At 37.3% G+C, this 27010-nt stretch overlaps 2 protein-coding genes and 2 pseudogenes across 2 annotated transcripts; 3 read left to right on the plus strand and 1 right to left on the minus strand.

Moving 5' to 3' along the window:
* Window positions 1–331: 331 nt before the first annotated feature.
* LOC125814816 (putative FBD-associated F-box protein At5g56690) lies at window positions 332–1510 on the plus strand. Its single transcript, XM_049494260.1, has one exon. The coding sequence runs from the start codon at window positions 332–334 to the stop codon at window positions 1508–1510; it is 1179 nt and encodes a 392-aa protein (XP_049350217.1).
* A 208-nt stretch (window positions 1511–1718) lies between these two features.
* LOC125814817 (putative late blight resistance protein homolog R1B-17) lies at window positions 1719–3146 on the plus strand (annotated as a pseudogene).
* A 2884-nt stretch (window positions 3147–6030) lies between these two features.
* On the minus strand, window positions 6031–7453 carry LOC125814818 (F-box/kelch-repeat protein At3g23880-like). The gene is made up of 3 exons (XM_049494261.1): window positions 7118–7453; window positions 6270–7004; window positions 6031–6060 (listed from the first exon to the last, which is right to left on the minus strand). Exons 1-3 carry the CDS (start codon window positions 7451–7453, stop codon window positions 6031–6033), a joined length of 1101 nt encoding a protein of 366 aa, XP_049350218.1.
* A 6827-nt stretch (window positions 7454–14280) lies between these two features.
* Window positions 14281–15435, plus strand: LOC125814819 (F-box/kelch-repeat protein At3g23880-like; annotated as a pseudogene).
* Window positions 15436–27010: the final 11575 nt, after the last annotated feature.

The following is a 27010-nucleotide window of genomic DNA, read 5'->3' on the forward strand; positions in this document are numbered from 1 at the left end:
TGCCACCTAAAAGTAGAGAGAAGTGTTGAAAACACCCTAAACTTGACGAGAATTTAAGGGTGTATTTCACTCATGTTTCAAGATCGGGGTGTATTTAAGTTCAGTTAGTCAAGTAAGAGGGTATTTTTAAGATTGTCAATAGTTCGGAGATGTATGAGGGTATTTTTAAGATGGTCAATAGTTCGGAGATGTAACTAATTATTTGCGTCTCTCTCTTTGAATTATGTAAACTAATATGTATAAATTGAAGAATATGTATCATAGAAACCTCTAAGAAAAAACAGCATTCTAATGGGAGAAAGCAACTGAGGACAAAATTTTGGTCGAAAGAATGTTTGAATCTACTGAAAGACTTGAGTGGAAAGTGCAGAAGCGAGACGAAGAGCTGATTACCGAGTTTTCGAGCAAAACAGAAGTAGAAGAACAGGTTCCTAAGGTATGTATGAACAATTATATGACTATAAGGAGAGAGACAGCTGACATATTACCTGAGTGTGTGATTCGCAAAATACTCTGTTTTCTTAGTTTTAAAGAAGCAGCACAACTGAGTATTCTCTCTAAAACATGGCTGCAAGCCTGGTTGACTCATCCCAATTTAAATGTCACAGTTGATTATCACGGAAACAATTTAGATATAGTGGATAATATCATGAAGAGATATAGGGACGGAATAATCCCTATAGAAAAGTTTGAATTATCACACTTTGATTCTTCCTCTCAAGGTTTTCCGTTGATTGATAAGTGGTTTGATATTGCACTTCAGAATGGTGTGAAAGATCTCGCCTTTAACGTTCCTAAATATTCATCATACCGCTTGCCTATTTTCAAAATCTTGGCAACAAAATCTTTAAGAGAATTGGTTATGTGGGGTTGTCATCTAAAGCGTACTTCGTTATCTAGTGGTGTCGTAAACTGCAATTCTTTGAGATTACTTTCTCTGTCTTATGTTACATTAGGCGAAAAGATGCTTCAGACTCTACTTAATAGTTGTCCTTTGATTGTCAGTTTCGTATGTGATTATTGTGATGGGTTGGAAAAGATTGAACTGGTCAATCTTCAGAATATCAAGTCAATTTCCATTTGGAAAGGTAGAAACCAACAAGTTAAAATTCAAGCACCAACACTTGAACACTTGTCTTATTTTAGTGTTCCAAAAGAGTCTTCTATGTTGGATATGCTTGATGTTCCAAATTTAGTGTCACTAGAGTATAAGGGAGATCAAATTCCTGAGACTTTTGTGGATGCTAATTTTCAATGGAGTTGTTATCCTAAGAGACTCATCCTTGAGTCAACTAGTAAAACGATTTCATCTTTCATGGACCGTTTAATGTATATGAAGAGCCCAAATTATTCTACTCCTAATGGAAGCAAGTCTTTGCATAGTCAATTAAAAGACGTAAAAGTCTACAAATTAGATTTGATTGGGCAGCTTGTTGAGTTCAGAAGTGAGGAGCGGGCAACAAGGATCCTTAAGGAAGGGGAGAAATTTTATTTTACGTTAGAGTGGTGATGCAGTTCATTCTATTTCTATGTGCAAATTGAATGCACATATACTTGTATGTGTGCTTGGGAGTCGCTGATGGTTTATTAGTTTTTTTTATTTTACATGTTTTAAGCTTCGAGTCCTTCTACTACTTTACTTTTGTTCCAGTACTACTATGTAATAGTTTGCCCTTTCAATAAAAATGCCCCAGTTTGTTAGTCTTTTTTACTTATAGATGTCGTTCGACAGATGTTTTGGTAAGTCAGATGTGCCCCTTTCTTCGAGGCAGTTTCCAGTCTCCATTTTGAAAGATGTCACTCACAGTAGAGTTCTGAGTGAGACCTGTCTGTGGGGACTTATGTACAAAAGTTGTTGCACTAGTTTTCATTCCACAATTACGTGATGATGCCAACGCTGGTTTTCTTTTAACGAATTTTCTTAACATTCTATTTCATGGGTGTCTCAGAAAGACAATCTCCCCTCCCTATCACCTTTAATTTGTCGTGCATTCGTCTTCATTTAACTTTATACTCTTGTTGCTGAAAATTAACGTCAGAATTGAGAGCACCAGATAGGTTGAAGTGAGGGTTACTTAGTAATATTTAGCGCACATGGTGAATGTAACATATAATCAATGAGTTCTACTGAAACAAACATTTTCGACACAGAGCAGAGCATAAATAAGAGAAGTTCAGTTGCATATGTTCTGTTTTAGACTTGTGATATCTGTGAATTTTGTATCTTTTAAGAGATAAAATAGAAGCTGCAGTTCTCTGTATCTGACTCGAGGGACAAATGAGCTAGATGTCATACCAATTGTTGGAATGGGGGAACAAGGCAAAACAACTTGTGTGAGATTGTTGTATAATAATGAAGTCATTGTTTCTCATTTTGATGTTCGAGCATGGTACATCATTTCCCAAACATATAACTGGAGAGAGCTATTACGATATATTTTCAGCCAAGTTACTGGTTTCAAGATCAAGGTGGATGAGGTTGGCAAACTTGCTGATATGTTGCAGAAAAGATTATTGGGAAAGAGATATTTCATCGCATTGGATGATATGTGGGATGGTATGGAATGGGATGAGTTGCAATTATCTCTCCCAGATGATGAGAATATAAGTAGAATAGTAGTTTCAACTTGACTTGAGAAAGCGGGTGAGTATGTCAAGCACCACACCAATCCTTATTTCCTTCCATTCCTCACACTAAAAGAGAGTTGGGAACTGTTGCAGAAAAAAGTTTGAACTACATGACGTGAGTCTAGAAGTTGCAAGAAGATGCAAAGGATTGCCCCTAGCGGTAATCTTGGTAGCTGATATCATAAAAAGGAAGATGGAAGAATCTTGGTGGCATGAAGTTAAAAACTATGCATTTAAGTTATGATAACTTACCCGATTATTTAAAGCCTTGCGTTCTTTACATGGAGATGTTTCCAGAGGACCACATCATTTCAGCATCTTAATTGTCAAATTTTTGGCTTGCGGAAGGTTTCATGCAAAACGTCAAATCTGGAAGATTGGAAGAAGTAGCTGAAGGTTACTTGATGGATCTCATTAGTAAATTGAAACTTCTTAAGGTCTTGAATTTGAGTTCCCATAGAGTGGGTCGTTTGTTATCAGTTACATTGCAACCACTACTTGGCAGTTTCTGCAAATAAATTCTATTTTCATCCCGAATCACATCTTTTTCCCATCTAGAAACCTTTATTGTGCTGTGTCCATTCAGGCGTCCAGTGTTACCACCAATTTTTTGGAAAATGAAAACATTTGAGATTAATGATGCTGTTTTTGATTTGAAAACCAACAGGAAATGGATCTTTTAAGAATTCTCTAAATTGGAAAATTTGAGGATGTTAAGGCAAGTTGCGATTAAAATTGGTGGTGATGATATTACGGAGGTGTCCTAATCTTCAAGCACTTGAGATCAATATTTGGTGCGATGAAGATTGTGTAGAGATTTTTCAATTGGAGAGTCTTACCTAGGTTCAAATACTTTGCCTTCCCATTGACTCATTCAAGTTAAATATATCCAAGCTACAGTTGCATTCAAATTTAAAGAAGTTAGTACGATGGGGTACTCGTTTAGAAAGCATAATTTCTTCCATTGGGGTCTTCCAAATTTTATTCAATTGGAAGAGTGGTGCCTTGGAGATCTCACGTTCCATAAACTTAAGTTCCTGAAATTGGAGTACTTAAACATCTCAAGATGAGATGTGTCTGAGGAATCTTTTCCCCTTCTTGAAAGGCTTGTTATAAAAAAGTGTCACGAGCTCTAGGAGATTCCCCTTAGCTTTGCAGATATTCAAACACTGAAAAAGATTAAATTGTGCAAGAGCAAATCTCTGGAGGCCTCAGCTTTGAAAATTAAGGAAGAAGCTGAAGCTATTGGAGGACAGATCTAAGCAACCATTTCGACAAAGTACAACTTTGTGACTGATGTCAAACAGAAGCAGAGAAATCTTAACATCTGATGTGCAGCCAATAACATTTTTGCAGATCAGAAGATACATAATGTAAGGATATATTATGGTAGAGTCGAAGATTATGGTGTGGAATGTCAGGGGACGGAGAGGTGTTTAATTTGCAAAAGATTATACTTTGTACTGCCATCAATGGCCCTGGTGGTCGGCGGACTGCCTCCACCAGAGTACTCAGAAGTTTTAAAAACCACTCTGTCCACATCCATAATACAACCTCCACCCCTCACTACAAAGTACTCGGAAGTTTTAAAACCAGACCAAAACAACATGATTACGAAACCAATTCAGAGGAAAACAGTGGTATATTTACATGGAGAGCCTCAAATTACTTGGAAGTCATCAGAAGTTCAACACAATATGCAATTCTGGGAAAATAGGGCTCTTAGAAAATAGATATGCAGAGTAATCCCAGCACAGAGCGAGATCAAAAGGCCATGCAACATAGGGCTCTTAGAAAATAGATATGTCTTGATTCGACTATCATTACTGAAGGACTATGTGAAGATGATGTCGACCCACCCCAAAATACTATCTGAAGGTTCACAATCTATACTGTCAGACGAGGCCATTGAAGTGGAATCCTTGGTTTGTTCCAGAGGAGGAGACCTCCATAGCAGTAGCATGGATTAGTTTTCCAGACTTGCCACCTAATTTATTTGCCAGAGAAGCAGTTTCTCACTGGCTTCTGCAGTTGGAAAACCATTAACAGTAGATATGGCGACACAAAATATGACTAGAGCTAGTTGTGCAAAGGTAAAAGTTGAGGTAGACTAGACCTAAGAGAAATCAAAATTGCAGAAGAGGATGAGATGAAGTCAGAAGGGAAGTTAATTCTAAATGGATTACCATTAAGTTGACTATCTACCGAAATATTGCAATCATTGTTAATTACAAGGACATAGAGAAGCTAAATTACATCCAGAACTGGAAAGATATTCAGAGAGAATTGTGGGGAGAACAAGGACAAGGTGGGCACTGCTGCCACACAGACCAGAATATTGAGAAGTGGTAAAGTTGTTGGAAATACACAAAAAAAGCAGGAATGGATGCAGAGAAGAAGTAAATATGCAAAAGATAATAGGTACAGACAATGGCAAAAAAGAAGGAAGAAACTGGAAAAGATACCGAAGGTATCAATACTCATAATGCATTTGCAACCTTGCTAATTAATGACAACACAAAAGATACAGGGGATGCTACTAAAGCAACAAAGGAGAAAGGGGAGGAATTAGCATGAGAAAGAATAAGTTACATAAGGTATTAAAACTTTGCACAAGAAATGGTTGGCATGATTGAGACCCAAAGATTGGAAGTGATTGTGTTTCGATTTATAAAGTTTTGGTAAAGAGACAGGATTTAGCAGCCACCAGGTGCATTGCTTGTTCGAAATCTGCACCTAGTCAATTTAGTTCTAGAAGATCATTGGAAGAAAGGAGCATTGATCTCACAAAGCTCCTCTGGACAGCACAGTTGATATTGGCGGAAGATCAATTTATTAAACGATAGGATGCAGGAAGGCTAGGCACAGGGGCAGTTCCTCCTTACTGACAGTGGGAAGTATTCAATTACAAGTGACTATTTTACACGGTTTGGTAACCAAGCGAAACCGGATGTTGCTGATCTTGTCTGGAATTCTGTGTCACGACACCTGATCCTAAGCATAGATTGACCATGCTGATCTTCACAGGTTTTGCAAAAACAACTCAAATAAACAGAGTTCCAAAAACTCTACAACTGATTAAAAGTATTACATATTGAACAAATCATGACTAAGATAATGAAGCAACAACCTAACAAAGGGGACATTAACTTCTTGCCAGACGAAGTTCAACCTGATACTACGTACAAACATTCAAGGAAAAGAGAATCTTACTCAATCTTTTGTCACAACAAACCTTCAAGGTTCAAGCTACTCACTAAGTAAGATAATGAACTAGCATTCAAAAATATATGTTCTTGCATATGGAAATGGAAATAATATTAGCATATCATAGTGAACGTTGAGAACATGGAATAACCACGCTTCATCATTTTGATAAGTGCAATCAGTATGGGGCGTGAATCAGTTGTTTCTAACATCAGCTTTCAGTTCCTGAAAATTCAATAATACACATCTGTAGAAAGCGGCAGAAGCAAGGCTATCCCATGCGCAGCAGCCTACATTAACATGCATCAAAGATAACTTTGATTAGAGACTCTTATCTTAGTTAATTCAAAAGACAAGCTCTATTTCACTACCAACTACACATAAGACACATGAGACAAATGTATAAAGTGGAACTCTTACAAGTCATTAGTTACACAATTGCGACCATGTGAGCTTTCGCACACTTCATTCTTGTTGTGTCCCTGATCGTTTTGTAAAACCGGAGAAACTAGGCCCTCAAGGTAAGTTGACTCCACAGAAACAAGATCAGATCCAAACGTAGTAAACTTGGGATAGGTGATTGATTCATCCTTCAGATTGTACAACAGGAAAGTTTTTCCGCACATCAACAAAATTTTACCTTTATTTGAAATTAAATGGGGTGGATTAAACAAAAACATCAAACAAGGATGAGGATACCGAAAGGTAAACATCTTCATCCAAGATTCTTTAACCCCATACTCCTTCATAACCCAGACATCTAGGTCAGTTCCTTCATAATTGCCATTACGTATCACAGAAAGATTATTTTCCAACACTCCCAACTCAAAAACACCATCTTCTTTACTATAACAAGGTGTCTCTACCTTTTCCCATTTCTCATCAGCCAAATCAAGAGAAATGATGTTCCAACCCTTACGCCAAAAAGGACCCGTACAGTAAGACCTATAAGCCCAATTAAGCTTCCCATTCACAAACTTACCACAGTTAAAGGATTTCACCCAATCCCGGGGAAAATTGATGCTTCTCCAAGAATCATCCTTTAGACTATATATTTTGACGTAGTCTCCAAATAAAGGCAAACTCCCGTGAAGGTAAATACATGCAACTACCTTATAGTCATCATGAAACTCATCATATCCAAAACCATAATAAATCTTGCAGCATCCCTAAACTTGAATGTAAAATTAGGCAATATTTTGTGCTTTCTAATTGATGGATTCCATAGACACAATTCATTTGCCCTATTAGAAAGACAAATCAGTCCATTGACTGAACCTACAATAAACCAAAAATATGTTTTCATGGGATAATCCAAGTCTGATGTATCTAGAACAGAGCTATAAAGTAAAGATGTAAGAGAACATTCTTTCAGATTGAAGTTGGGTTGACTAAAACTCAACAAAAGCTTATGGTTAGCAGATACACTAAGATGGGCCTTGATAAATTCAGGGGTAGAGGTGAAAGCAAGACAAGATTTTGAAACAGTCCTAATTTTCAAGACGGAACTCACTGGAAGCCTTAAGAGGATGTCAGTATTGAGTTCCGGTGGAAGGATAGAGAATGGCAACATTGACTTTGTGGGTTTGCTTTGTTGATAGGCGGCTTCCGATTCCATTTGAGTTTATATGGACTGTGTACTACTGTCAGAGTCTTCTAATATACATCTTTAGAGGACAATTTAAAAAAACCTATTTTGGATATTATTCCCTTTTTTGCTATCGGATCACCCTATTCTAATATTCAATTTTCTTTAGTGTATGAAAAAAATGACTTCCAACATTATGTTGGAATGTTCCTAGGCTAATATTTCCATATTAATTTAAACATGATAGTTAAAGATTTTTCTACTTAATTAATTAGTTATCGATATAGTTTAACCAAATCTATTGATAAGATCTTTATCTTTACGCTTTATTTTAGATCATTAAAGAACTTGTATCTACCGGAACTTTTAAATTGAATCATTCAACAAAATTTTATTTGAACAAGGGAGTAGACATAATGAAAAAGTGGATCAGAAGCTACCTTCTGTAAAATTCTATTTCATATGATTTTTTCTGATAAAGTATGATATATAAAGGATTAACCACAACAATTATATATCCGGTTAAAGAGGATATACAAGATTAAGTTCGAGTCAAATGTCAACAAGAAGGAATGAGTTGGCTATGGTACATGGTAGATGGTTTGGAGCATTGCTTTGGGGTTACGCAAAATGAAAGTGGGGAGTTTGGTGCAATCAGTGATAAGGAGGTCCCTGTAAGAATAGTTAGGGAAAAGCATGGTACCCCATACACCTCACTATTTACTTTACGTTTTAGAACTGGCTATCTAATAGTTATAAATGCAATGTATTTTTTCCATATTTGACAAGAAAATGTATCCAGTGGAAGTACTCTTACAAGTCAGTACTTACACAATTGTGTCCATCTGAGCATCCTTCATTCTTGTTGTGTTTGTGATTTGTTCATTTTGTAAAACCGGAGAAAGTAGGCTCTCAAGGCAAATTGACTAGGCAGAAACAAAACTTATTAAACTTTGGATATCTGATTGACTCATCCTTCAGATTGTACAAGAAGAAATTTTGTCCAAACATAAGAAATTTGAAACTAAAAGTGGCACTGTAAACACAATACAAACATTTTTGTCCAAGATTCTTTAACAGCATACTCCTTTGTAACCGAAAGATGTAGTCTTGACAGGTTGGGGATTTTTTCTTTTACTCTGTCCGTTTCTGTTTCCTACTTAAAAAACAACTCTTTTGGAACACAGACAGATATTATAAATTTATACAGTCATCAAACTCTGTATAAACTTAATCCTGGGAAATCTCACCTTATCTCGCGTACCAAAATAAATTGATAGAATGAGTTTTATACATGGATTATGAAAAGGGTATATATGTGCCAATTGTGTAACGTCAGGGTATATATGTGTAATTTTTATAACAAGGGTATATGAGTTATAAATTACAAAGTTTAGGGTTTATCAGAGACCCTTTTCCCTAGAATTTAAGTGTCAATCGGAACAATTAAGGAAAAAAGGACAAATTATGCATTAACGAAACCAAAAGCTATAAATTCAAGAGTCACCTAATACTTTTTCCAGAGAGATCAACAAACTAATCATGACGAGAACCACATCTGACATATTGTCTGATTGTCTCATTCACAAAATACTCTGTTGGAATGTATGCGTCCACTAGTCTAGATGGGACCAGGTCCTCAGCACAGTTGCAATAACAGAAAATAAACTAAGTGCTGAAAGTAAAGATTGCACAACAACTTTACGTGGAAACCTCCTTGCTCAAGGGAGTAAAACCACGACCTGGCCTGCCAGGACTTTTCAAACTTCTTTCACTAATCTTCTCCAAGCAAAAGTAAAAGCAAGTTTACAAACCGAGATTAGCCTACTAATCCCAACTCTAAGCAATACCTCCTATTACTTAGATGAGCCAGAGCATATACAACACTGCCCACTAACCTTAGATAACTTAGACTTTTCTAAGCGGATACCACACAGCCCACTAAATCAACTAGCTCCTAGATGACTTAGACTTTGAATGAGCAGATACAACACTACTCACTAAATCGGCTAACTCTAACCGACTTAGACCTTTCCACACAGAAAAAAATATCTGAATCCTTTATAGACTAGGAACAGATTTACAATATAAGCACGGAAGTATAACTCCTAAGACACACTCAGATGCTTGCAGCTTGATCAGTTCCTAGTTGTGCTTGCCGGAGAATACTTCTTGAAAGTGAGTCTTTGCAAGTGTTCTTGAGAAATTTCAAGTTGCAAAAACTAACAAAACTCAAACTCAACAAAGACGCTTCAACACTTTATCAGGTCCCTTTGTTGAGCATGAGTATTGTTCTTCCTTGAAGATGGCCTTCTTTTAAAGCTTGTAAATTTTTCAGAGAAAATCTGAGTTTTTTTTTTTGCCAAGTCTTGAGTTTGTGTTTTGTTGGAAGAGACTATATTAAAATGAACACAAACTCCTTGGGACCGCCCATTGGTTGAGAGCCTGCTGTTTAGAAAGGTTGTGCACCTACCATATCAGAAGTGGCAGCTTTTCTGACAGATGTCTTGTCGTCCTTTCACATCGCAGTCTTGCAAGGACCAGGTCCCTTGCAAACTTCTCTTAATAAGTTCTTGAGAATACGTGCTGGCTCTCTCCTTTTGAATGAATGAATTAGTTTTTTTTGTGTGGATATATTTAGACATGAAAAGTTATTACCAAACGTACAAGCAACCTCCTTGCTTCTGCAGCTTCACCAACTTTCTGACGCAGACAGCTTTTACAGCACTTTGACAGCTGGACGAGTATCATACGCTGCAGAGGACCAGGTCCCTGCACTTGTGAGGAGATCATCAAAACATCTAGGAGCATTAGCACTTATCATACTCTCTTTTCTTAGTTTTAAAGAAGCAACCAAGATGAGCATTCTCTCCAAAACATGTTACGAGTCTGGTCGACTCATCCCAATTTGGAATTCAAAGTTGATTAATGACAATATGAAAAAAGTGGATAGTATCATGGAGAGATATCACGATGGAAAAAAAAATCCCTATAGAAAGGTTTGAATTATCTGACTCTAGTTATTCCCAAGAAATTTTTCCTTTGTTTGATAAGTGGCTTCACATTGCTCTTCAGAATGGTGTAAAAGATATCATCTTTGGAGTTCCTCGCTATACATCATACACCTTACCTATTTTCACAATCTTTGCAGCGAAATCTTTAAGAGAATTGGTTCTGAATGGTTTTAATTAGAAGCGTGTTCCGTTATCTAGTGATGTGGTGAACTACAATTCGTTGAGAAAGCTTTCTCTTTCTTATATAAGTTTAGACGATAACATGCTCCAGACTCTACTTAATAAATGTTCATTGATTGTCAGTCTCGTCCTAGAGCATTGTTTTGGGTTGGAAAAGATTGAGTTGTTGAATCTTCAAAGGATCAAGTCAGTTACTATTAAGACATTTAGAAACCAACGTGTTAAAATTGAAGCATCAACTCTTGAACACTTGTACTATTTTGATGCTGGGGAAGGGTATCCTATGTTGGATATTATCAATTCTCCAAATTTGGTATCACTAAAGTATATAGGAGATCAAATTCCTAAGATTTTTGTGGATGCAAATTTGCAATGGAATTGTCATCCTAGAAAAGTCTTCCTTGTCACAACTAGTAAAATGATTTCATGTTTTATGGATCGTTTAATGAATATGAAGAGTTCGAGTCATGAAAGCAGGCCTTTTGCGTAGTAAATTACAAGAAGTAACAACCTACAAATTTGATTGGGAAAATCAGAACTGGCATCCGGTAGAGTTCAAAAGTGGAAAGCTGGCTCTTTCTAGGGACAAATTTTATTTTTTATTGGATTGGTGATGCAGTCACTTTATCTCCAAATGCACTGTTTCATTTGTAAAAGTTATTAGATTTTCAGTCAAATATGTTCAAATTTGAAATATCTGTACACTGAGACACTACATTGGGTGTTCTGTTTTCTCTTCAGTTCATGTGAATTTACTATTCTAGATACAGTTAAGACCCTTGAGAATAGTTACTATATATATGATGACACCAGACATGGTTGCTATAGATCCGCTTCCGTTAAGGAGAAACTGTTAGTCTCCTAAACTAGTATGTTCGGTCCAAATACTACATTGGTCCAAACACAAGAGAAGTGGTCACTCTGCCCAGGTGTGAAAACAAGAATCCAATGGCTCTGCAAACACATAATTTACTCCCTGAAATCTATATTATTGAATGACCAATTTAACCCTATAATTGCCAGGTAAAAGTAGATAATAGATACTCAATCCGTTCCTTTTTAGTTGTCATGTATACTGAAAAAATACTTGTTCAAACAATTTACCTCCCCATATTTTAAGTATTGGAATATTGGCAGCAGTTACAGTGCATGTTTATGTTCAAGATGAAGTTGGAAGAAGCTGGGCTTATGGTATTTGTTGTATATCTATGGTGATTGCGATTATAATCTTTTTCTCGGGTACTAAAAGATATCGGTACAAGAGAAGTTCAGGAAGTCCTATAGTTCAAATATTTCAAGTCATTTTGGCTGCTACAAGGAAAAGGAAGATGGATGTTCCGTATGATGTTGTCATGCTATACAAGACTATTGTAGCACAAGGATATTTTGTGGATCATGATTTAAATCCAAATCCATGGAAGTTGTGCACAGTCACTCGAGTGGAGGAAGTTAAAATGATGGCTAGGTTGATTCCAATTTGGGCCACAACTATACTTTTCTGGACAACTTATGCACAAATGATTACATTTTCTGTTGAACAAGCTGCCACTATGGAACCTAGCGTTGGCAAATTCAAAATTCCAGCAGGCTCTCTTACCGTCTTTTTTGTGTCCGCCTTCTTAATCACTTTGATTATTTATGGCAGAAATTGAAAGGAAAACCAGGTATATATATACACATTCAAACACAACATTAACAAGTATGAATATGAGTTAATTAATTAGTACTACTTGTTTTGGTCATGCAGGTTTTAGTAGCCTTCAAAAAACAGCTTTAAGTCTTAGGCCTAACTCACAGCCCAAAAGCTAGCTTAAGGGGGGAGAGGATTGCCCAAGCCTTATAAAGAGTCCACCGATCTCATTAACCATCAATGTGGGACTTTTGTCATTCTTTGACACCCCACCTCACGTCCCATGCTGAGCATCTAGTGCGTGGACAATTTTAATTTTTTGGGGGACAACTTTGACTTTTGGGGGCCCGAACATTGGGTGAGATGGGCCCTGCTCTGTTACCATGTTAAATTAGATCTTAGTCCTAACTCACACCCTGTGGCAGATCTAGGATTTTACGATTATGGGTGTCACTATTTTTAATATAAACTTATGTCAATCAAAAAGCGTAATTGAGCGCTAAATTTTCTCAACAAGAGCATTTTTTTCCAGTTCAATGCCATAGCCAATCAGAATTCTTTGGGTTGGTTCAAGAAAAAAGTAGGAGGAACAATATACCTTCACATACTATTGTAATTACCAAAAAGGCAAACCAACAAGAAGGAGGATTTTTTTTTTTTTTTTGAGTTGGAGAACTTAAATGAAGTCGCTAGAAAATAATATTTTGCCTTCCCTTTTCATTTTTCCTAATTAGACCGATGAGAAAGAAAGAGTAAATAGACATGGAAGATCATGATTGTTTATATTTTCGAGAGATTAAGTTGCATAATAGACATGAGCAGTGGTTGATTCAAGATTCTAAAATTGTGGTTGCTTTTTTAAGATCGGGAAGTTAATGGGTGCTCAAGCACCCAGAGAACTCCATGTGGGTTCGCTCCTGCTCACACCCCAAAAGCTAGCTCAAAGGGGGATGATTGCACAAGCCTTATAAGGAGTTCACCCATCTCATTAATCACCAATGTGGACTTTTGTCATTCTTTAACAGAATAACACAAGTTGTCCATATAGGCCCAAGCACCCAGAGGTACATCGATTGGTCCACAAGTTTGAAAACCATGTTTAAAGTCCATTTTCTTTTTATAAAAAAATATTATAGTTATAGTACATTTATGCATGAAAAATAATCGACGTTTGTCCATCGATTTTTCTTTAAAAAAATATTAGAAAATCATTGAAAACCGACCGAGTCTATCAATTTTTTTCCCGATATTACCGGAAAGCATATGATTATACAAAGTTTCCTTCTACATATTTATAAAAAAAATATTGTGTGCTACCCCCTTTATTTTGACATATTTATTTTGAATTGATAACTATTTTATATTGGGAAAATTGTATGAAATAGCAAACTATTAATTCAAATTAAATACTATAGACATAGTTTATTTTAATTGTAATTCGCAGCAAACATCCCCTTTTTTTGCCATCTGATTGGATATATAATTAGCCATTTTATACATTTCGGTATAAAATGTATAAAATGCGTTAGTGTTTGTATAAAGCGAGAGAAAAGTGTATATACAAATACAAATACATATATTTTCGTCCTATACACTTATAATTATACAAATACAGATCTTATTATACAAATTACAATGTGTAAATGAATTTATACAAAACTGAACAATTTGTATAAAATTGGATATTTGTAGCGAATTATACAAATCAAAAGCTCCATAGCAAGCATATAATTTGTTATGGAGCACAATTATGCAAACTATAACTATAACATATAAATATGATTTTTATGTTTGCTATATGTGAAAGTTGCTCTTATATATTTTATGTAACTTCTAAATATTTAAATTTTATTTCAAAATAATTAAAAAAATATATGTGAATTCACTATCAAACATTAATTGGTTTAATTAGTTTGACTCATTTTAGGAAGCAACCAAAATAAATTGATAAAAGGAGTTTTATATGAATAGGGTTTTAGTATATGTATAACTAGATGCATATAAGTAAAATCAATTCTCAATTTTCATCAACCATGGAAAATTCAATTCCGTTTCTGCCAGCCGAACTCGTTAATGAAATCCTCTCGAGGCTTCCAGTAAAATCCCTCTTGAAATTTAGGTGCGCTTCAAAATCTTAGTTTGCTTTGATCTCTAGTCTGAATTTGTGAAAACTCATCTCAGCTTAAATGCCAATAACAACGAATACGCCCACCATAAGGTTATGATGTTTGAATGTACTGTGTGCAACTTTCAAGATTGTAGTGTTAGCTCTTTATTTAATAACTCATTTATCGAGGCAAACGACTTGGATTATCCCAGGCAAGTTCCATGTGGTGTTTATATTGTAGGTTCTGTCAATGGATTGATTTGTCTTGTTAGTCGGGAGAAGGAATTGTTTCTCTGGAATCCATCAATTAGAAAGTACAAGAAGTTGCCTAATCCTAAAACTAAACTACTTTGGCGTATTTCCTCCGAGTATATGGCTTTGGATATGATAAGTTTCATGATGATTATAATGTAGTTGATATTTTTATATATAACAACATTTCACTTCATATTGAGGTAAAAAGATATAGTTTAAAAAGTGATTCTTGGAGAACGGTTGATAATTGTCCAAGTATAGTGCCACTACAGCAGCCAGGTAGGTTTGTGAATGGGAAACTTCATTGGATTACTATTATAGATCCTAAACTGTGTATTAAACGAAGCATCATTTCTTTCGATTTGGCTGATGGGAAATGGGGAGAGATGGAACTACCTTGTTATTGGAAAAGAGAAAGAGGTGCGGTTTTGAGCATGGGAGTGTTGGGAAGTAATTTTCGGTCTGTTGTGATTGTGACGAAACAAATATGTTAGATGTTTGGCTTATGAAGGAGTATGAGATTAAAGAATCTTGGACGAAGATGTTTACTATCAAGATTCCGGAGGATCAATCGGTGTATGGATATCTTGGGCAAATACGTTTACACATGGCAAGTGGAAGTGAAATTTTGGTTGTGTTTGGATCAAGTTTCATGATATACAATCCAAAGGGTGACCTGCTCAGATCTTCAAAGGTTATTAACTTTAATAATTGGGGTGAGGCGGAAATCAACATTGAAAGCCTAGTTTGTCCTTTTTCTACCGTAGGGACTGAGGATGCAACAAAAAAAGAAGCTCAGGTTGAGAAACAACGAAGTAACATATAACTTGTAAGAGTACTTTCTTGCCAAGTGTTGTTGAATTATGCTTATTTTTAAGACTATGTTGCCAGGGGAGCTTGTTATTCATTTTCCCTTGTGCTCTATTTTCAAGTAACAATAATTTTTTATTCAACTTCATGCTAAATGGCGCTGGAAATTGTTTCTCTTATTGAGCAGTGTTTTGAGCAGTTGTTATACCTCGAGACAGTGTAAAAACCAAAGAAGCACCAAGGACTTGAAAATCTTAGCTTAGGTCCTACTTAGAGTTGTTTTTGATCTAGGACGACTTCATTAATTTTTTCGACTGATAAAAACTTAACCAGGGAAAACAGAGGAATCTCATCAATTCTTGTACAAGGATCAAGGTCGGGTAAAGTATCTAGTTTTGTCTTTTCCCTTGCTCCGAATAGCTAAGTGTTCATTTTCTTGCGGGCTGGTTTTGGTCTTCCCTTGCTGCTAATTGATAATTGTCTTTTCTTCGGGACTATCTTCTCTTCTTCCACTTTGGTAGTAACATTAACATAAGAAGGACGACATTGCAAGGAGAGTGTATTTTAGGAATCTAATTTAGCTCGTAATATTGTTGTAACGGAAGATTTCCTTCCCTTGAATTCCTGTTAGTATAAGTAGCAGATGTAATATTCCATCTGCTACTTATCTTAAAAACTTCCCAACCCTCCGAAATGACCCTTTATGCATCTTTCCAACATTATGTTGTAAGATACCAGCGAAAACTTGTTTGATCAATTACCCTATGCTAATATAGAATAAACAAATGAAGTAAATGTCAGTAGTTCCTTTGGTTATGTTTTTCCCTTTTAATTGTTAATGTTTCCATTTTTTTAACCGTTTTCTACAAATTGCAGCTACAATATATGAAGCTAATAATAGAGCACGTAACCCGCACCAGAAAGATATATGCTGGAATGTATGCGTCCACCAGTATCAATAGTATCAATGGAACCAGGTCCTCAACACAGTTGAAACTAAAACAGTAAAGAACAAGTGCTGAAAAGTAAAGATTGACAAGAGAGTTTACGTGGAAACCTCCTTGCTCAAGGGAGTAAAACCACGACCTGGCCTGCCAGGACTTTTAGAACTGCTTTTCACTAATCTTCTCTAAGCAAAAGTAAAAGCCAGTTACAAACCAAGATTAGCCTGCTAATCCCAACTCTAAGTAACACCTCCTACTACTTAGACGAGCTAGAGTAGATACCACACTACCCACTATATTAATCCTATCCTGATTAATATAGATTTTAGAGTAAGAACCAAGTTAACTCTAACTCAGAACTCACAATGATTCACACAAGTTGAAACGTTTCTTATCACAACGAAACGAATCCTACAATGTAAGCACTATTACAAGCAAACAAAATAACAGCTAGTACAAGAAGCTCTTGAAGCTATCGATCAGATCCCTTGATGTTCTTGAAGCTTAAAAAAAACTTTTTCCCTTTTGAATGAATGAATGATAATGTTGTTTGTTGTTTGATATATACCATGAAGAAATACTACCAAACGTACAAGCAACCTCATTGCTTTTGATTGGTGGAGTACTTTGCAGCTCACCAACTTTCTGACGCAGACAGCTTTCAGCTGTCTGGTACTTTAACCACTGGACGAGTATTCAAACTCTGCAGAGGACCAGGTCCCTGCACTTGTGAGGAGATCATCAAAACATCAAGGAACATAAGAACTTATCAATACATGACCGTTGTTTCTGAAGGGCAAGCATATTCAAAAAAGTTATTCTGAATTAGCACATTGCAGGAATTCGAAGATGTCGAGCCTAAACAACTTTGAGCAAAGATGCTCCATTTTGTACTAAGTTGTCTATCTCTGTCATATACTAATACAAACTTAATATAGTTTATTAATGCATTCAAGCAGCTATTTATTCCTTAAATATTTCCTCGTTGGTGATCTTTAATGCATTCAGAACAGGCAAACTACATTCGATGTTCTGTTATTCTCTTCAGTTCATGTGAATTTACTATTCTAGTTTCATTTTAAGGCCTCAAAGTACGTATGTAGTGTGTCGAAAAGAGAAGTTAAGTTGCATATAGTTTTGTCTTAACTAGTAATTTATGTGATGTGTGCGTCTTTTCTTAATTGGTAGGAGGAGATAGAACCATAAAACATTCTTTTAATGCAAAAATCCTTTGATGATTCAGTCGTTGTCTATCTTTTCAATATTCTGTTCAAATTAAAATAGAGCAGGATCATGAGTGTACGACATAATAACAGTTGGCTATATCATTGACTGCGTGTTAGGAAGAACCATGGACATGATGATGTGAGGTTCATTGTTTTTAAATATGAACAAAAGAGAATTGACCTCTCTAGATCAATAATGTCCTTAATCTGCCAAGGACCATGCATTTTGTTGTTGATCAGGTTAACCATCAGTTAGGAGTTACTATGTATCCAAATACTACAAACAAGAGCATGTAGTAGGGATACTGTCATGAATCATTTCAAACATAAAAAAAGATCTTTTCACTTCACCTGGTGTTATGGCAGAGTTATGTACTTAACCAGTGAAACCTTACTGCCAAGTGTTTTCAGTGGACATTGTGCATTCTGATTGATGTTTCTGTACTACTGTTAAGAAATTCAAACCTCAAGCTCGAGAACGTAGTTTTACGGCTCCTGCAAATACATTGGTGCACTTCCTTCAATGCAGGTGTGATAACAGGAATCCAATGGCTCTGCAAACACATAATTTACTCCCTGAAATCTATATTATTGAATGACCAATTCAACCCTATTGCCTCTAGGTTAAAGTAGATAATAGATACTCCATCGGTTCCTTGTTAGTTGTCATGTATATTAAGAAAATACTTGTTCAAAAAGAGTTGTCAATTTAAACAATTTACCACCCCAAGTTATGATGAGTGTAAGAGCCTGTTTGGATTAGCTTAAAAAAAGTAGCTTTTAAGTCAAAAATAAAAAAATCAAACTGAAATGACTTTTAAGTCAAAAAAAAAAAGAGTAGGGGAGACCTACTTTTGGTTTCTGACCTATTTTAAGTCATTTTTGACTTATTTTAAGTCATTTTTTTACCTTGCCAAACACTTCGTAATTTATTTCAAGTCATTTTTAACTTGTTTTTTATATTTGTCAAACACTTCCAGAAGTAAAAAATGGACTTAAAAGTAGGTTTGACCGATTTTTAAGCCAATCCAAACGGGCTCTAAGTCCTAAGTACAGGTTTAGAGCTTTATAGTGACACGTGGCAGAGATGTTGGCATTTAGACAGTGTAGTATACTTGATACTCACCTCATGAGGACCAGGTCCTCCTTTCTGTTTGAAACTCTTCCTGTGTGATTAAACCTTCCGTTCAGCTAAACACACCATGAGTGTATACCTGCATTAAGGTATCAGAAGTGAATTCTTTTATGACAAGCAGTAAAACAAGTATAGATACCTGCCCTCCTTAACATAATCAATAAGAAGGATTTCTTTGTGCAAATCTGTCGAGGGGTCAGGTGATTTTGTGCATCCCTAGTCTCATCTGTTTTTGATGAAGAATTCTTTACTTAATGGTTTTGTAAAGTTATCAGCCAACTGGTCTTCAGTTTTGCAAAACCTCATTACCACATTCTCCTTTTCAACATTGTCCCTTAAAAAGTGATGCCTCACATCTATATGTTTTTTCCTCTTATGCTGGACAGGATTCTTGGCCATATTCATGGCACTGGTGTTATCACAGATGAGAGAAATAGTGTCTTAAAGTACACCAAAGTCTTCTAGCTGCTGCTTGATCCATAATAGTTGTGCACAACATGATGCAACAGCCACATACTGCCTCTGCAGTAGACAATGCCACAGAATTCTGCTTTTTTGTTCCCCATGAAATCAAAGCTGATCCCAGGAAGTGTGCCATGCCTGATGTGCTTTTTCGATCAACAAGAAAACCTGCATAATCAGCATCAGCATAACCTATAAGATCAAAAGAGTCATCCGTACGGTAGAAGAGGACCAGGTCCTGAGTTCCCTTCAAGTATCTTAGGATACGTTTGGCTGCTTTCATGTGAGACTCTTTTGGTGCTGCTTGAAATCTTGCACACATCCCTACACTGAACACTATATCTGGCCTGCTTGTAGTGAGGTACATGAGTGACCCAATAATTCCCCTATACATGGTCTGATTGACCTCCACGCCATATTCATCTCTATCAAGTTTCACACTTGTGCTCATAGGAGTATCCAACACCTTTGCCTCAAAAAGATTAAATTTCTTGAGCAGATCTTTGATATACTTTTCTTGGCATATTGAAATGCCTTGAGAGGTTTGTTTGATCTGCAAGCCTAGGAAGAAAGTGAGTTCTCCCATCATGCTCATTTCAAACTCACTTCTCATCAGATCAACGAATTCTTTGCAAAGTAAATCTGTAGTGGCTCCAAAGATGATATCATCCACATAAACCTGCACAATCAACAACTTCTTTCCTCTGGATTTCAAAACAGTGTATTATCAATTTTACCTCTTTGAACCCATTTGCAAGAAGGAATTTTGACAAGCGTTCATACCAAGCTCTAGGAGCGTATTTCAACCCATACAGAGCCTTGTCTAACTTCAGCACATGATTTGGCAGTCCTGCATCTTCAAAGCCTGGAGGCTGCTTGACATATACTTCTTCCTTTAGATTCCCATTCAATAAAGCACTCTTGACATCCATTTGAAACAGTTTGAATTCCATGTGAACGGCAAATGTATTAAGATTCTAATGGCTTCCATTCTGGCTACAGGAGCAAAGGTCTCATCATAATCAATTCCCTCTTCTTGGTTGTAACCCTGTACCACCAATCTTGACTTATTTCTAGTAATGATTCCATGCTCATCAAGTTTGTTTCTGAAGACCCATCTGGTCCCAATAATGGTTTCGTCGAGTGGTCTGGGGACCAGGTGCCATACCTTGCTTCTCTCAAACTGATGAAGCTCCTCCTGCATTGAAGTTACCCAATCTACATCCTTCAAAGCTTCCTTGATGTTCTTAGGTTCAATGGATGATATGAATGCTGAATGTGCAACTAGATTTCTTGATTTAGACCTAGTTTGAATTGCTGAGTCAAGTGGAGAGGTGAGATTATCTAGTGGATGTGAAGATTGATGTTTCCATCCAGACTTACTGGTAATCTCTTGTTCTCTGTCAGCATCAGAATTACCTTCATCTTCTTCAAGATTTTGAGACACTGTTTCTTGAGATAAACCTGAGGGACCAAGTCCTCCTAAGTGTTCTACATTATTTTCTTTTGTGCCCTGATCATCCTGTTGCTCGTTCATCAGCTCCTCACACTCGTAGTCCTCATTGTTCTCATTTCTTATACCCAATTCATCAAACTTGACGTGCATGCTTTCTTCAACACACAAAGTTCTTTTGTTGAACACCCTGTACGCCTTGCTTGTAGATGAGTATCCAACAAATACTCCCTCATCACTTCTGGCATCAAACTTGCCTAAATCATCCTTTCCATTTTTTAGCATAAAACATTTGCACCCGAATGGCTTGAGATGAGCAATTGAGGGCTTTTTGTCATTTAACAACTCATAAGGTGTTTTCTTGATGATTGATCTGATAAGACACCTGTTTGTCACATAGCAAGCTGTATTAACTGCTTCAGCCCAAAAATTCACTGCAAGTTCTGAATCAATCAGCATAGTTCTAGCAATCTCCACCAGAGTTATGTTCTTTCTTTCAACAACTCTATTTTGCTGAGGAGTTCTTGGTGCTGAGAAGTTGTGATTGATTCCATTTTCTGCACAAAACCCTTCAAGTATAGAGTTTTCAAACTTCGTACCATGATCAGATCTGATACTAGCTATCTTGCAATTTATCTTCAATTGGATGGCTTTGGCAAAAGTGATCAGAATTGCAGCAGTCTCATCCTTTTTCCACAGAAACATATTCTAGGTGTACCTGGAGAAATCATCAACTATCACAAGAATATATGTTTTACCTCATCTGCTTTGAATTCTGATAAGTCCACACATATCCACATGGAGAAGTTCCACAGGTCTGATAGTGCTCACACCCTTTTTTACCTTGAAAGAAGATCTTGTTTGTTTGCCTTTTACACAGGCGTCACAGACTTTGTCATTGGAGAACTTCAGCTTTGGTAGTCCGCGGACCAGGTCCCCTACAACAAGCTTGTTAAGTAAAGAGGTACTTACATGACCTAGTCGTCTATGCCAAAGATTTGCATCATTAGTTTGAGCACTCAGACATAACAAGCTAACTCTTTCAATAGAATCAAGATCAGCAACATACATATTTTTGACTCTTTTTGCAGACATCACAATTTTCTTAGTTGCACAGTTTGTAACCACACACCTTTCAGACATGAACTTGACTTCATTTTCTTTATCACAGATTTGTTAAATGCTCAAAAGATTGTATTTTAAACCCTCCACATAGTGTACATTATTTATTGAATTATCAGTCAATCTTCCTATTCTACCAATACCAAGGATAGAGCCCTTCTTTCCACCACCAAACGATACACCACCACCTTGGTGTGCTTTCAAAGAGAGGAAGTTTGGAGTGACTCAAGTTGTCATGCCCCGAGCCTACACCCTGGACGTGGCCGGCATTCGAAGACCATTGCTGCCCCCCCAAGCGAACCCTTGGCATGACTTTCTTAACTCAGCGGAAACATAACTCAACAGAATAACTCCATGCAATGCAAGGACACAAAACAACTTAACTGATAAAAAATATGGCCTAAAAAGGCAACTCGAGTCCCAAAATAGAATATTTACATATATACATAGATGAGAGACTCAAAACTATCTGATTGACTATCTATGAAGCCTCTATAACACTGATATGGATGTTGGGACAGACCCCGCAACACCCTAATAAAACAAAACTAAGAGAACAAAATAATCGAGTCCTCCGTGAAGCAAGTAGGCTCACCACTGACTTCGAAGAGCTCAACTAGATCAATGCCATGCTGGATGCTGATCCTGGGTACCTGTGTCTGCATCATAATAAGATGCAGGCCAACTAGCATCAGTACATGGAATGTACGAGTATGCGAGCTGGAAAACTAAGCAACAAAGGCTAGAAGGAAATCTAAAAGAAACTGAATAACTTACCTGGCTCAACTCAACTCAACCTGACTGACTTCCTTCAATATAAGGCAATTTAAAACAAGTGCGATATAAAGAAAGACTGTTTAAAACCTGCTATAAACTCTGTGTGTATACAAAGATACAATAAGCCTAAGATGTATATAGAAATACAAATGAACTGATGTATATAAATATACAATAATTTCTGTGTATAAAAATACAATAACTGTTGTGGAGTTTCTCTAACCGACAACCATCACATAGAGCTATAGTGATGATACAACGATCGACCTCACGCTGCTAGATCATCCTATACCCGGCCAAAGGTGTAACATCCGACAATTTAAATGAATATGAAGAAGCTTGAAATTGGAAGTAGTCATTTTTGGAAAAATTCAGAATTTGGAAATTTGGCTAAGTTCAGAATCTGGAAATTTGGCTAAATTCAGAATCTGAAAAATTTGGTTAAGTGTGGAAAAAAATGAGTTTTTGGTCAACTTCAAACAGTCATAACTCCTGGCTCAGGATGATTTAGGTGAATTTCCAGATATGTTTGGAAAACCCTTGGAATGACCTTTCCAACGTCACTGAGTTTGCTCGATCCCGAGTTTGCATGAGTGAGTTATGCCCTTTAGAAGTTGGGTAGTTGGTAGGGATTTCCGTCCGGAAATTTTTAAGGGTATTTTGATCTTTTCCCTAATCAATTGTTTTGGTTATATTAAAGTGTTAAACTGATTTTAGATCAGTTTGTCTCATTTTTTTAAAGAGTAAAGAGCTAGGGCTTGGGAGAGAAGAGAGAAAGAAGAGAAGGAAGAGGAGAAAGAGAAGAGCAATCAAGGAGATCATCGTGGATATCGTCGGGGGTGATCCCTACTAGGTATGTGAGTTCATAGTTACGGGTTGATTTTTTCCCCCACACACCAAACTCATTTTATTATTGAGAAAAGATTGGTTGTGTTATTTGGAGTTGTTGGTTGTGTTGTTGATATTGTTAATTGTGTTGTTGAAGTCCCTTGTTGATTTGGGACATGATTTGGTTGTGTTTTTGAGTTGAATCTATTGTATGTAAGTTCATAGTGTTGGTTGGTTCATACCCCCACACACCAACTCGTTTTTAATTCTAAGAAAAGATTTATTTTGGTTATTGGAGTTGTGTGTTGTGTTGTTGAAGTTCTTGTTGATGAGGGATATGTTTCCGGTTGTGTTCTTGAGTTGAATCTATTGTATGTTGAGGGGTTTTATGTTTCTAAGTGATTGGGGCTGAAACCATTGAAGTTGAGGGCTGGCGCGCCTGGCAGAGTGCCCAGCAGGCCCCTTTGAAGTTGAGGGCTGGAGCCTGGCAGAGTGCCTAGCAAGCCCCTCTGAAGTTTGAGGGCTGGCGCCCCGCACCTCTTAGAGCGCCAAGGACGCCAATCCTTCCCATTACCTTTATTCCCCACTTTTTCATACATATTCCTTGGTAAAGTACCTATGTTTTATAGTTGTTTCCAATACTTTAAGGTACATCTTAACATCCCAACCTCATCCATAACATGCGATCAAACACCTTGAATTCATAATCCGATTCAAGGAGAGTTAGTTTCCAAGTCAAATGAAGTTAGACCCAAGCTTAGAAGTTAAGTAAGTCAAAGCAAGTTTTTTTAAGTTGTTCCAGAGTCTTTAGTGAATGTTTTAACTTCATATTTAAGACTCAAGTTTCAAGTCAAGTAAAGGGTATAGAGTTTCAAGCCAAGTGAAGAGTCTCAAGTTTCAAGTTAAGTCAAGAGCATAAAGTCGAGTCCATTTCTCCAAAGTTATTAGGGAACTATGTATTTCCCAAAGAAGTTTCTAAATGTTTTTACATTTAAGTAAGAAAGGAACATCGATTCCAAAAGAGCCTTTCGGCTAGATTTTGAGTAATTATCTCAAGTTAAAGAAAGATGTGTTTAAAGACACTTATGAGCCAAAGTATTTTTGGGAGTAGTATTGAGCACTGAATTGGGGACACGAGTTCATATTAACTCAACTCTCCATAAGAACCATGCGCCAACATGGGATTTCTCGGGTCATACTTCTTAGATGATCACGAAAGTTAAGCTAGTGGATCCACTTAGTAAAGTTAGCTTCCTATATCACGGCAAGGTATAGGATGGTCCTTGGGCAACGTGAGGTAAAACGTTGTATCATCACTAGGGCTCATAGTGGTGGTTGTCGGTTAAAGAACCTCCCACATAAGTTATATTACTTTTATATAAGTAAAGTTGAGTTGTTATTGCTTTATCATTAACAAGCTAAGTTGTTTATACTGTTTTACAAACCTTATATATTGCATGTGTTTTATTGCTTTATATATTGAATTCAGTTATTCATGAGTTGTACAGAGCCAAGGTAAGAGTTCCTTTTTACTATTTTCAAGCTTAAGTGGTTGTTTAGCTTTCCAGCTCGCATACTCGTACATTCCATGTACTGATGCCAGTTGGCCTGCATCGTCTTATGTTGCAGACGCAGGTACCCAAGATCAGCATCCAGTACGCCGTTGATCTAGCTGAGCACTCCAGTGTCAGTGGTGAGCCTCCTTGCATTCCGGAGGACTCAATTATTTTGTGTTCTTAGTTTTGTTTTATTAGTGTGTTGCGGGGTCTGTCCCAACACCCCTCTCAGTATTTTAGAGGCTTCATAGACAGTTAGTCAGTTAGTTTTAATTCTCTCATCTATGTATATATGAAATATTCTATTTTGAGATTTGAGTTGTCTTTGTTGCCAAATTTTATAAGTTAAGTTATTTTGTAATCTTGCATTTGCATTGAGTTATTCTGTTGGGTTAGGTTTTCAGTGAGCTAAGAAAGCTAGGCCAAGGGTTCGCTTGGGGCCATAAATGGTCTCCGGGTGCCGGTCCCGCCCAGGGTGTAGGCTCGGGGCCTGACAAACTTGGTATCAGAGCCCAGAGTTCATGAGTCCTAGGGAGTCTATGAAGCCATGTCTGTAGTGTCCTAGTTATCGGTGTGAAGCGCGCCACATATATAATTGGGAGGCTACAACATTTAGGAAGATTTCTCACTTTTTTCACACTCATTTCGTGCGTTGGAGTTGATCTCTAAAAAGTTTCTTTCTAATCCGTGCTTGCGCGTGTTTTCTGATAATCATGCCTTCACGAAGATTTAGTAGAGGGCGACTTCTTTGACGTTATGTTGATGATCAAGAGTTACCTTATGCCCCGGGAGTGCAAGATCAAGGGGAAATTTCTAATGCCGAGTTCAGAGAGGCAAGTAGAATTCTGAGTCAAGCTGTAACTAATCAAATTGGTCAGCAAAAAGGAGCTCGACATGAAGGAGCTGACACTTCAAGGATTCGTTAGTTCTTGGGGATGAATCCTCCGAGTTTCATGGGTTCGAGTACTACTGAAGATCCAGAAAACTTCATTGAGGAGTTGAAGAAGATTTTTGATGTGATGCATGTGGCAGATATTGAGCGGGTTGAACTAGCTGTGTATCAATTGAAGGATGTTGCTAGAACTTGGTTCGACCAGTGGAAAAGGGGCATAGTTGAGAATGCACCACCTGCGAGTTGGGCCTGTTTTGAGGAAGCTTTCTTGGGGCATTTCTTTTCTCGAGAATCGAGAGAGGCCAAGGTACATGAGTTCCTCACACTTAAGCAGGAGTCCTTGAGTGTTCATGAGTACAGTCTGAAGTTCACACAACTATCCCGCTATGCTCCAGAGATGGTGGCGGACATGAGAAATAGAATGAGCTTGTTTGTTGCTGGGCTATCTCGGTTGTCAAGTAAGGAAGGTAGGGCTGCAATGCTTATCGGGGACATGGACATATCAAGGTTGATGGTTTATGTGCAGCAGGTTGAGGAAGAGAAGCTGAGGGACATAGAAGAGTTCAGAAATAAGAGAGCTAAGACCGGTAACGAGTCCGTGCAGCAGAGAGGTAATTCAAATCGTCTGTCCTTCCAGCAAAGGCAAAAGGGACCTGCTCCATCATCTGCTAGAGCACCTGCACCCCGATACAGAGGGGAATTTAATGGCCAGAATTTGAAGGACTTCAAGGCTAGACCAGCACAGTCTTCGGGTAGTGTGGCACAAGGAGGTAGTTTGTTTCCTGCATATGCTAGGTGTGGTAGAGTCCATCCAGGGAAGTGTCGTCAGGGCCAGACATGTTGCCTTAAGTGTGGACAAGAGGGTCACTTCATGAAGGAGTGCCCTAAGAATAGCAAGGTAGTGGAAATTTGGGCAGTAGGGCCCAATCTTCTTCAGTTGCTCCCCAGACAGGATGGCACCTAGAGAAGCTACTTCTAGTACGAGCGGAGGAGCAAACTGCCTCTATGCACTCACCAATCGTCTTGAGCAAGAGAACTCTCCAAATGTGGTCACTGGTATGATCAAAGTCTTTGCTTTTGATGTGTATGCTTTGCTAGACCCAGGAGCAAGTTTATCGTTTGTAACCCCTTATGTTGCAAATAAGTTTGATGTTCTTCCTGAAAGACTTTGTGAACCCTTTTGTGTTTCTACACCT

Source organism: Solanum verrucosum, unplaced genomic scaffold (genome assembly GCF_900185275.1).
Source record: "Solanum verrucosum unplaced genomic scaffold, falcon-dt-bn FXZP01000351.1, whole genome shotgun sequence".
NCBI lineage: Eukaryota > Viridiplantae > Streptophyta > Magnoliopsida > Solanales > Solanaceae > Solanum > Solanum verrucosum.

Coding starts and splice junctions, on each gene's coding strand:
- LOC125814816 (XM_049494260.1), top strand. CDS start 332: ATGTTTGAATCTACTGAAAGACTTGAGTGGAAAGTGCAGAAGCGAGAC.
- LOC125814818 (XM_049494261.1), bottom strand. CDS start 7,453: ATGGAATCGGAAGCCGCCTATCAACAAAGCAAACCCACAAAGTCAATG. Junction 7,005..7,117: donor AAACATATTTTTGGTTTATT/GTAGGTTCAGTC, acceptor ATTCAAGTTTAG/GGATGCTGCAAGATTTATTA. Junction 6,061..6,269: donor GCTCACATGGTCGCAATTGT/GTAACTAATGAC, acceptor TTGAATTTTCAG/GAACTGAAAGCTGATGTTAG.